Genomic DNA, 12,500 nt, shown 5'->3' with positions numbered 1-12,500 from the left:
AGTTGGGTGAGAGAGCAGACTAGAGTGAAAGATACTGTGGAGGCGGTAAAAGAGAGGAAGTGGAATTGGGCAGGTAAGTTGGTGCGAACGACTGATGAGCGATGGAGGAAGTGTGTTACTGAGTGGACGCCACGAGATAAGAAGCGTGGAAGAGGGAGACCAGACAGAAGGTGGAGACGAGATCAAGAAGTTTGCAGGAATGACGTGGCAGAGGATGGCGCGGTCGTGTAAATCATGGAATGCTATGAAGGAGGCCTTTGTTCAGCAGTGGACTCAGGATGGCTGATTTGATTGATTGATTGATTGCACGGGACAAGTTGAGAAGCAAGTCAAGTGTTAAAGTTACTTGAACTGGAGAGGAAAGCGAGCAAGTACATGTTCACACAGGCCATTTGTCTCTGACTTGGCCTGTGTGAACATATACTTGCTTGATTTCCTCTCCAGTTCAAGTAACTTGCACACTTGACTTGCCTCTCAAGTTGCCCCGTGTAAACGAGGCTTTAGGTTGGAAGAATATGTGAAATGCTGTCATAACGATGAAGGATACACGTATATAAAAACATCTGTTGTAAAAAAATTCGTGTGCATATGTGTGTATGCTTGGGTGTGCGTTTGTACCTGCATGTATGTTTATGTGTATGCTCGTGTTCAGTTTTTAGTTGTACATGTGCTTGCGCCAGCGCGTGCGCATGGATGCGCAAAACAATATCACTTTCGTTAAAAAAAAAAAGTTAAAGTTTTTATGTAGCAGCAAGATGAGTGTCTCAAGAACACAGCAGGGGCACATCAGGAGCGGGACATGCATAAATCATGGAAGCCATGATAAACACAATTACGCTCATGATTTATGGCATAGTTGTATCGTATTAGGTCTGTAGTTATGTGTAGAAGTCTGTCCTCCTTTGTCTAGGCTCCAGAGTCGGGTTTTGCCCTTGCAATAGGCAGGTGCGATTGTTGTGTTTAGCCAGTTCTGGTTCGTAGCTGGGCTAATTTGGCTTCATCCTGTCTTTATGTTGTTATGGAACCTACCCTACAGTAAGTGGAAGGACGAGGGAGAAGTTTGCAGGAGTGACGTGGCAGAGGTTGGCGCAGTCGTACTACTTGTGGAAGTGATGCTGAGAGGCTGCTTAGCAGTGGACTTTGATTGCTTGAGAGATTGATTGACTAGTTTGGGATTTGGTGCATTTCATTAGTCTCCAGGCGGGAGTCAGATTGAAACCTACAGGGAGACAGTGACGAAAGGGGTTTAACTAGATTTTAACTACTAGTTAGGGTTTTCTACCGAACCGGTCTGTGTAACAAAACCCCAATCTGTATAGCGGACAAAACCCCAGTAGCAAAATTGGGTGGGAGGACATAACCTAACCCAGTGGTTCCCAAACTGGGGTTAAATTACCCCCTGGGGGTAATCAAGAATTCTGAAAATCAAGAAGCCAAGAATTCCTCAATTAGCTTCAAAGCATACAAACTCCATCCATCCCACTGATGTTCTCTACATCTTTGGCAGTAGTCATTAGAGATGCACAATGTTCATATACAATAAATATACGAAATTATCTCTACTGTTTCAATTTAGCCCCATATGTCAATGTTGACTACATTTTGTGAAAGGGGAAATATGCTTAATGTGGCATGTTAAATTGGGTAACAAACTGAAAAAGTTTGGGAACCATTGACCTAACCTAACTTAACCTAACCTAACCTACCCCACCGATTGGGGTTTTGTCCGTTGTGGTATTGTCCGTTCACCTGTCTTACAACCACAAGAGACAACTCTCGATGGAGGAGGCGAAGAAGGGGACGACGCCCACAGAATTCATAATTGGGGCAAGTGGATCGAACTTGTCGAGAGATGTTTGGAGTGGGATAGGAAGGGTGTCTGAATGGGAGCTTGCTCGGAGAGGCAGTGATGTTGATGGTTTTGATCAACTGACAGTGGCCCCTGAATGGGTATAAGTAGTCGTAGGTTTCGAAAATGAAAAATAATAACAACAACAATAATAATAATAATAATTAATAATAATAATAATAATAATAATAATAATAACAACAGTAATAATAATAATAATAATAATAACAACAGTAATAATAACAATAATAATAATGATGATGATGTTGATCATGTCATCTAAATCATGTTGGGGTATAACTAGGAGTTCAGGCTTAGATTATTACGAGTCCGATGGTGTGGGTGTTGTAGTATATTAGGGAAATCCCTTACAGTATTTTCAATTCATAATAACAACCACACTTAGCGTGACTCCTTGTAGGAGACGTGCAGGTGACAGACTGCCCGGGTGTGGCCATAGCGCGATGCACGACCTGATTTAGAATATTCAACGTCGGTTGCCAAGTATATCTACTTTCATTTTAAAGAAATATAGCGTTGGGCAATGGTTGCAAAGGAGGTGCATGCCGGCAGGAGAACTTTTGGTTCATAACTAGGCCGGACGCGAAAAAAATATAATAATGATAAATAAAAATTATAATAATATAAATAATACTAAATAGGTATAGTTAATAAACAAACAGGGTAATAGTAAATAATGAATTGACAGGTAATAATAAATGAAAATCAAGCAAATAATAATAAGCAGACAAATAATAAAAAACAAATAAACAAATAATATAAAATAAATGGCAGGTATTACAGTATACACATATGACCAACAACATGTTTACGATGGATAACTCCAGACGATTTTGTTCAGGTGAATGAAGGACGTCCCGCTGAAGATGTTAATTCACGACACAGCCACCCGTAACAGGTTTGACGAGAAGAATAATCAGACGAGTCGAGTCTCGCTCTGAATACAGATGCTGCCCACCCCCTGGGCAACGCCAGACGATTTTATTCACCCAAGGCCAGACCACCCCGTTTAGGCTATTAGTGTGACAGTCGTGTAATGGATGGGACAAAAACAACTCGTCTTGTTGATCCTCACTATGAGAATAGATGAGGAAGGGAGGAATGCTTCACTTGTCGCCGAGTGACGTAATTGAAGATGGTGATGCAGTGGGATTTGGCGGAGATGAATAGGGAGACAGTTAGCAGCCAGAGGTGGCGAAATATGGAGAGGTAGTACGAGAGGAACACCGTAGGGGTTTGCATAGTGACTCATCCGACTTTCTGATTAATGTAGGTCTGAACAGATACGGACACACGCGCGCGCACACACACACACACACACACACACACACACACACACACACACACACACACACACACACACACACACACACACACACACGTGGCGCAGTGGTAGCGTTCGCAACCGCGGCCACAGCGGTCTGAGAGCTGAAGTAATTTCAGTATCGATGCGCTGCGAGTCGTTACTCCAACTCGTGTGAGGGGAGTTGTGTGTGTGTGTGTGTGTGTAAGGTTACAGCATTACCCATAGATCGGTCACGTATGAGCTCCGAGCTCTCTTCCGGGAGGGAAATAGTTGTCGATCACGAGTCCAACACCTGCTCGAAGACCATGATGACCATGGTGAATCTCTCTCTCTCTCTCTCTCTCTCTCTCTCTCTCTCTCTCTCTCTCTCTCTCTCTCTCTCTCTCTCTCTCTCTCTCTCTCTCTCTCTCTCTCTCTCTCTCACACACACACACACACACACACACGCACACGCACACGCACACACCTACCTCCCCCTCCTTCTCCTCCTCCTCCTCCTCCTGAAGAAGGTTGACCTCATCCCCGTCAGGAGGCTCGAGAGCCGTCGATTGAGTCATTAGCGACACCCAGCAGAGGCAGCCGTCCTGCCTCGGTTGAAGGAGGGAGGGGGGAGTGGGAAGGAGGGGGGAGTGGGAAGGAGGGGGGAGTGGAAGGAGGGGGGAGTGGAAGGAGGGGGGAGGTCGTGAAGGGGTGGAAGAAAAGCAAGGAGGGATGTATAAGGGTGGTAGGAAGGGATGTGGGAAGAAGAGATTAATTATTTTTATTTCGTCGCTTCAGTCCTTTTGCGTGGACAGTTTCTAAAGGGAATTTTTAAGGAGAGTAACAGAGGACGGGTGGAGGATAGGTGAAGTGTTGAAAGGTGGGAGAAAGAGAGAAAGAGAGAAGAGGAGGTTTGTGTGAGAGAAGGAGGGAGGGGGTGGATGATGGAGGAAGGTTGTGTGAGTGTGTTTATGGTCCGCACAAAAACAACAAACACAGACGAATTTTATTATTTATTTATTTATGTTTACGCCCGTTGTTCTTGCACGTGAATTCAGTTGATGTGTGGGCTTGCGACCGTGTTTGTGTTTACTTTTTTGTAGGTTTAACCCTGGCAGTGCCGCGGAGATGAGGAAGATGGCTTCGCTGTAGCCAGAATAAAATGAGGAGTGTCACCACCGCCACCTCTCTAAAATCCTCCCTCTCCTCCCCTCCTCTCTCCTTCCCTCTCCTACCCTCTCTTCCTCTCTCCTTCCCTCTCCCTCACCTCTCCTTCCCTCCTCTCTTTTCTCCTCCCCTCTCCTCCTCTCTCCTACCCTCTCTTCCCCTCTCCTTCCCTCTCCCTCCACTCTCCTTCCCTCCTCTATTTTCTCCTTCCCTCTCCCTCCACTCTCCTTCCCTCCTCTATTTTCTCCTTCCCTCTCCTCCCTTCCTCTCCACTCTCCTTCCCTCTCCACTCTCCTTCCCTCTCCTCTCCTTCCCTCTCCTCTCATTCCCTCTCCTTCCCTCTCCCTCCGTCTTCTCCCCCCATCAATCTCCTCTCTTCTCCCCTATCCCCACTCCCATCTCTCTTCTCCCTTCCCATTCTCTCCCCTTCCCTCCCCTCTCTTCTCTCCCTTTCCCCTCTCTCCTCTCCTTCCCCCTCATATCCTCTCCCTTCCTGTCTCCTCCCCCTCTCTACTCCCTTCCCCATTTCTCCTCACCCCTTTTCCCCATTCCCCTTTCTTCCTCTCCTCCTCCCTTTCCCCCTTCCCCCCAACCCCTTTCCTCCTCCACCTTCCCGTCCACAAATTCCAGACGCCCCGTGCTTCACCTTCCCATCTACATTTCTCGTAACTATCCGGTGATGCTCATGGTATTTCCTTAGCTCGTTTTGTCTCCCCCCCTCCTCCCCCTTTCCCTCCTGTCCCTCTCCCCCTTTCCCTCCTGTTCCTCTCCCCCTCTCCCCTTTCCCTCCTGTTCCTCTCCCCCTCTCCCTTTCCCTCCTGTTCCTTTCCCCCTCCTCCCCCTTTCCCTCCTGTTCCTCTCCCCCTCCTCCCCCTTTCCCTCCTCTTCCTCTCCCCTTCCTCCTTTCCCTCCTGTTCCTCTCCCCATCTCCCCCTTCTCCCCCTTTCCCTCCTGTTCCTCTCCCCCTCCTCCTCCTTTCCCTCCTATTCCTCTCCCTCCTGTTCCTCTCCCCATCTCCCCTTTCTCTCCTGTTCCTCTCCCCTCCCCTCCCCCTTTTCCACTTGTTCCTCTCCCCCTCCTTCCCCTTTCCCTCCTGTTCCTCTCCCCCTCCTCCCCCTTTCTCTCTTGTTCCTCTCCCCCTTTCTCTCTTGTTCCTCTACCCCTCCTCCCCCTTTCCCTCTTGTTCCTCTACCCCTCCTCCCCCTTTCCCTCCTATTCCTCTCCTCTCCTCCCTCCTACCCCTTTCCCTCCTGTTCCTCTCCCCCTCTCCTCCCAACTCCTCGCCCCCCACTCCCTGTCGCCCATCACTCCTTCTCTGACATCGTTTGGGTGGTTATGTTTATATTTATGTGTCGGGGAAGAACGCTCGACCGCGCATGCATGAGTGTGTGTGTGGGTTTCGTCCACCGTCGATGTGATGGCGCACTTCACACGCTTTATTGTGGCTAACAACAGAGATCTTCTGTTCTCCCCCGAGGCAAAACTTCATAAGAACATAAGAATTAAGGAGACTGCAAGAGACCATAAGGCTTACACTAGGTAGTTCCATGGTCATGATCACTTGTCATCACCCCCAGTCCATAAAGTTGTGTTACAGTTTCTTAAAACAACCGATAGTTTCAGCGCTCACTACATGAAGAGTTTCAGGGTTCATGAAGGAGTCATCTTCTTTGCCTTGGTGATGCACTTTGTTGATTTTGTCCTGGCCAACTCCAAATTGTTCTGTTCGGTTGATTTCGTAGAAGACGAAACGATTTTCTGAGTTATAAAGCCGATGTTGTGTGTGTGTGTGTGTGTGTGTGTGTGTGTGTGTGTGTGTGTGTGTGTGTGTGTGTGTGTGTGTGTGTGTGCGTGCGTGCGTGCAAGCGAGTGTGTGAAATTGGAGTGGGTTGGTGTTGGTGTGTTTGAATTGTGTGTGTTTGTATGTGAATTTTGATTTGATATATGCATACATCTCAATCATTGAATGCTATGAAAGAGGCCTTTGTTCAGCAGTGGACTCAGGATGGCTGATTTGATTTGATTTGATTTGTATATGAATTTTACACGCGTGTGTGTTTTTTTGTGGGAATGAATTGTGTGTGTGTATTTGAATCGTGTGTGCATACGTGTACGTGTGTGTTTGTGTAGCGATGGTTATGCCCGTTTATGTACAAAGGTTGGGTGTGTCAGGTGTGTGTGTGTGTGTGTGTGTGTGTGTGTGTGTGTGTGTGTGTGTGTACGGGTTGGAATGTGGTGTTGTCGGTGGTGCATGGCCTTGACAAAGAAACCACTTCAGCTCCGCAGAAACCAATTTTGCAAAAGCGTTCACCTGCTAACCTAAACACTGGGCATCTGTGTGACCAAACAAGACTTCCAGTGTAGCAGAAGTTCTCATCATTTGAAAGAAATCACTAAACGCAGTGAATTGGGTTATACCCACCGTGCGTTGAATACAAAGAATGCCGGGTAGACACCCGTCTCATCCCTCATCCCGGGTGAATAAAATCGCCTGACGGCAACCAAAATATTTAATAAAACAAATTATTCCAGTAATTCAGGTACGTGTGTTACATGAACAACAATATGTGTAACTGAGTGTGTGTGTGTGTGTGTGTGTGTGTGTGTGTGTGTGTGTGTGTGTGATTCATCTTGTGCTGGACTCATGATTGACAGTTACGACCCTTTGGATGAGAGCTTAGAGCTCCTAAATTGACTGATCTATGGACCCCACCCCACCCCCTTTGAACAGTGGGGACTAGCAGCTTGCACTTTTAGTGAAGTTTTCAAACCCTGATCGGGGCTCGACCTCGGATCTTCATTGTAGCGAGTATTCAATGCTAACCACGAGCAAGCCGTGTGTGTATGTGCGTGTGTACGTGTGCGTGTGAGTACGTGTACGTGTGTACATGTGTGCTTGTGTACGTGTGTGCGCGTGCGTTGGTACGTGTGTACGTGTGTGTATGTGTGTGTGCGTGTGTACGTGTGTGTGCGTGTGTACATGTGTGTGCGTGTGTGTGCGTTGGTACGTGTGTGTGTGCGTGTGTACGTGTGTGTGCGTGTGTACATGTGTGTGCGTGTGTGTGTGAGCGCATGTATGCGTGGGATGAGAAGTTAGTGCACACACATTGTTGCTTGCACGTCCGACCTTCTTCGCTTGCAAGAAGTCTTTGAGGATTGGTCGCGAGGTCCGTTTTCTTTGTGATGTATCTGGTGGTGATGAACTGGATTGAATTTATTTGTTTATTTATTCCACCTTATTTTATTTAAGTACATATTCATTTTTGAGATATTTATTTTCAAATTGTTAATTGTTTTTTGTGATGTTATTTTACTTTTGTGACTTATTTTTTAATTATTTTTTATTTTATTTAATTTTTTCTATTTATTTTATTTCATTTTATTCTTTTTTATTTATTTATTAATTTTTTTAAAGTTGGTGAAATTTCGTTGAAGTCGTTATATTTTGGTCCGTGAGAGTTAATAGTTTTGTGTTTGGTATTGTATTTCATCGGCGGTAACCAGCGTGACTCTGGTCCAAATGGGTGTCACTAAATTCCTTAAAATAATGACTTCACGGGGGTTTCACGACAGCCAAGCCTTTGGTTCGATCTCACGGTACTGGTGACAGCCACCAGCCCAGGTTGTTCACTTACGTCAGAAGGGATGGCTTCGGGCGTAGGTGATCGCCTCTTGGGGTAAGGTCTTCTTCGGATAGAATCATCGCTTTCGCGTCACGGAACGTCGACTCAATGAGGTGTCCGGGATGTCGTCTTCTCACCTCCTCCTCTTCCCCCTCCTGCTCCTCCTCCTCCACTTCCCTTTCCTCCACTTCCTCATCTTCCTCCTTGTCTTACTCCTCTTCCTCATCTTCCTCCTCTTCCTTGCCTTCCACCCTCCCTCTTTTCCTTCCTCCTTATCTCCTCCCTCTATTTGCTTCCCTCCGTCTTTTCCCCCCTTTTCCTCCCTTCCTCCCTCCGTCTCTTTCTCCGTCTCTCTCTCCCTGCGTTCCCTCTTTCCCTCTCAACCTCTCCCTGTGCCTCTGTTCCTCTCCCTCTCTCCTTAATCAGATTTAGCAATTTATTTATTTATTTGCATATTTTATATTTATTTATTTATTTTCATATGTTTTTTGTACGCGTGGGGTATGGAAGTTTAGGACAAATTTAGTTATGAATGAGGACTTGGTTGACAGTGAGGTTAATTTTGTCTTTAGCAAGAGGGCAACCACACGAATCCCCAATGCCGCAACACTGCACTAAGTAAAATGATCTGGTGTCAGGGACGAAATTTATATAGTTTGTCACTACGCTAAGGAGGTCTCGTCTTTTCTGCCTCAGTGACGAGGAAGACGCGAGTTGGCAGTGCCGTGGTACTTACTTACTCCATTGCTCTACGGCCAGATGTTTGAGATTGATTTATTTTTTTTTCTTTTTTTTTTCTTTTTTAATTTCTATTTTTTCATTTTTTTTTATTAATTTATTTATTTTTATTATTTTTATGGACTTGTGGCAGCGAAGGAAAATGTTTCCGTGGCGGTGATAGAACAACTATTACATAAAAAAAAAACCATAATGAGACTGCAAGAGACCTTAAGGCCTACACTAGGCAGTTCCATGACCCTTACCACCTATCATTCCTATCCATGACGTCATCTCTCTCTCTCTCTCTTTCTCTCTCTCTCTCTCTCTCTCTCTCTCTCTTAATGATGATAGGATTTTTTAATAGAGAATCATACGACATTACCTTTACACTTGATTAGTGATAGAGAAGTTTGCAGGAGTGACGTGGCAGAGGTTGGCGCTGTCGTGTGAACCATGGAATGCTATTAGGGAGGCCTTTGTTCAGCAGTGGACTCAGGGTGGCGATTTGATTGATTGAGATTTCGCGCATCCTTTGCAATTCTTCGAGCAAACGGAAATAGTATTTACTGCTTTATTAATAATGACTTATGTTTATATTTATACATTTCTGTTCTTTTCTTTTCAGAACTTGGAGTTCCACGGCGTGATGCGCTTCTACTTCCAAGACTCTGGCCAGAAGGTGGCCACCAAGTGCATCCGGGTGGCCTCGACGGCCTCGACCGTCCACGTCATCGAGACCCTCATCGAGAAGTTCCGTCCCGATATGCGTATGCTTTCCATTCCCGAGTACGCGCTCTACGAGATCCACGAGGCGGGAGGTGAGTTCAGTAAGTGACGGGGGGCCGGGCCTAACTGGGGCGTGCGTGCGTGTGTGCGTGCTGTATGTGTGTGTGTGTGTGCGTTCGTGTGTGTGTATGCGTTCGTATGTGTACGTGCTAATAAGAACACGGGTGCGTGTGTTCACTTATGCAAAGTAGACCACTTGGAAAAAAAGAAACTAACGAAGCAGAGCGCTTTCGTATATTACGTCCAGTGCAAAAAGTACATTTTGCACTGGATGTAATATACGAAAGCGCTGGATGTAATATACGAAAGCGATTTCGTATATTACGTCCAGTGCAAAAAGTACATTTTGCACTGGATGTAATATACGAAAGCGCTTTTCTTCGCTAGTTTTTTCCAAGTGGTCTACTTTGCAACGTGCGTGTGTGTGTACATGTGTATGTGTGTGTTGTGTGTGCGTGCGTGCGTGTGTGTGTGTGTGTGTGTGTGTGTGTGTGTGTGTGCGTGCGTGCGTGCATGTGGGGTAGGGGTAGGGGTGGTATGTAGGTATGGATGTGGGTTCATATATGTGTGGGGGTGCTTGCGTTCGCTTGGCTATTAATACATGTTTTACATGCATGGTACGCTTTTGTTTGCGCCTTGGTTATATAAAGTACTGTTATCTGAATGCACGTGTGTGTGCGTTTGTGTGTGTACGTGTGTGTAAGCACGCGTAGTGTTTGTGTATGTATATACAAATGGACATATGTGTATACGTGTGTATGTATGCCCGTGCGTGTGTGTGTGTGTGTGTGTGTGTGGAGGTGTTTGCGTATGTGCGTGTGTGCGTGAATGTATGTGTTTGTATGTGTGTGTGTGTGTGTAGATGAGAAAAGGAGAGAGCATGTGTGCGTGCATTTGTGTGCATGTTTTTATGCGTGAATTTTCGTGCGTGCCTGTGTATTGTGCGTTTATATGTGTGCGCACGTATGTGCGTGCGTGTGTGTGCTTGTGTCTGTATGCATGTGTGTGCGTGTGTGTACTTGCGTCTGTATGCATGTGTGTGCGTGTGTCTATGCATGTGTATGCGTGTTCGAACTTGCGTCTGTATGCATGTGTGTGCGTACTTGTCTGTATGCATGTGTGTGCGTATGTGAACTTGTGTCTGTATGCATGTGTGTGCGTGTCAACGCGAGCGCGCCCTCTTTTGTTGCGAGAGCTTGTGATATTTCCATGAAACCAGCAATGTGAAAAAGTGATGCAATAATAGCTAATGCAGTTGAATACGGGAAAAGAGCAGCGAAAGGGCAAAGCGGCCGTCCGTGGTGATGGAGGAGAGTGGACGGGACGGGGACGGGGACGGGGGACGGGGGACGGGGGACGGGACGGGACGGGGGACAGGAGTCGGGACGGGAGTAGGGACGGAACGGGAGTAGGGACGGGACGGGAGTCGGGACGGAGGACGGGAGTAGGGATGGGACGGGACGGGGGACGGGAAAGCTCACGTAGAAGGATGAGCGTTGTGAACACTGTAATTTCATTTCACCTTATTTATTTAATTTTATTTTCATTTCATTTTATTTTGTGAATCGTTTATTTCATTGTTTACCCGTCTTTTCGTATATATATACTGTATATTTATTTATTTTTAGGAACGGGTACATGAAAGTTATTTAATTAGATAATCCTCTTTTTAGGAAAAGGGTTCATTTCATTACTCGATCAAACGTCTTCCGACTGGATTCCTGGATTTACAGTTTAGGACCTGTTTTAGCGCAACAGTTGATACCTATCAAGTGGTAGTATCGCTTCGAAAATATCAATAGCTTGGTTTTACATTGCATATGTATAATTTAGTAACGAAAGTGGGAGTTGATCTTAAGAACAACATTATTTTTTATGATATAATCAAACGTTCTTGGTATGATGTAGTACTTTCTTATTTATTTATTTGTTCATTTATTCTTATTTATGATCTTTAATTGCTAAAAGATCAAGTAATAAATAGCCAACCCCCAGGTTAACTCCTTTAACCCATTCAACTCATGTCAGCCGCTTGTGGTGTAGATACGAAAAACTGGATATGGTAGGCCTCGCGCCGGCCCGTACATCCGAATATCATCTGATGCGGCTTGACCACGCAAGGACTGACGTTATATTTTTCTGATGTTTGATCAAACATTTTGGTGTTTTATGATTTTGTTTTTGTTTTATTTGACCAAATGGCGAGAATCTTGTCATCGGAGTTTAAAGGGTTAATACGGCAGTAGTACTTTCTTTGTTCATTTATTCTTATTTATAATCTTTAATTGTTAAAAGATCAAGTAATAAACACCCAACCCTTCAATACGGCGACGCACTCGTTTCGTATTTGCTCTGAACAAGAAGAGTAGATCATGAGTACGAATAGATTCTGTTCCTCTCTGGGGACGAATGCGGGAGGGTAGGGAGAGGTGGGTCTATAACAATGAAGAACACCCTGCAATCCTGATGAACAAAATGAATAACACCATTTTGCTTTGACAAGAACAAAAAACTGTAACGAGGATCTCTGTTGAATGTGTTAAAGAACCCCTGTAGTAGTAGACATGTTGAATATCATTCTTGAGGAAGGCGTGGAAGGATAACAAAGGATTACAAAGGCGGAGCATGCCGACAGGAGACCTTTTGGTCCATATCTAGGTCGGATGCGAAAAAATTATGATAATGATAAATGAATAAATAAATGAATAGATATAACTATAATAATTTAAATAATGAATTAAATACATAAATAAATGAATAAAATAGATAAATGTATGGGATAGAACTCAAACTCGCCGTGTACGTCACCTGCCATGCAGACCTTTCAGTATTGAAGCGGCTAAGGAGGAGGTTCTGAAGACATAAGAGCCTTAGTAGGCGGGACTTAGTGAGAGAATCTTTAATTAAGAGGGATGAAGCCTCAAGTCCCAGACTCCGGGAGCTTAGAGCGTGAATGGACATGTCTCCAGGAACGCACAATCGCGTGTCTAAGGTGGAGCGGACGCCAGCCATTTGGGGTTGGGTTACAGTAACCCGGAAGAAGGTGAAC

The 12,500-nt window shown here is 45.3% G+C and overlaps 1 protein-coding gene across 5 annotated transcripts in view; it reads left to right on the top strand.

Annotated features, from left to right (window-relative positions):
* LOC143039592 (afadin-like) overlaps window positions 1-12,500 on the top strand; it is an 879,482-nt gene that overhangs the window by 294,285 nt on the left and 572,697 nt on the right. For 4 of the 5 annotated variants that reach the window (XM_076209828.1, XM_076209829.1, XM_076209824.1 and 1 more), the window contains one exon: window positions 9,291-9,492. In XM_076209828.1, coding sequence (XP_076065943.1) covers window positions 9,291-9,492 — 202 coding nt within the window. The remainder of the gene's footprint in view (window positions 1-9,290; window positions 9,493-12,500) is intronic. The other variant, XM_076209825.1, reaches the window with a different exon arrangement.

This window comes from Oratosquilla oratoria, chromosome 26 (genome assembly GCF_046742065.1).
Source record: "Oratosquilla oratoria isolate Oo_2021 chromosome 26, ASM4674206v1, whole genome shotgun sequence".
Lineage (NCBI taxonomy): Eukaryota > Metazoa > Arthropoda > Malacostraca > Stomatopoda > Squillidae > Oratosquilla > Oratosquilla oratoria.
This window is presented reverse-complemented; position numbering and strand designations above follow the sequence as displayed.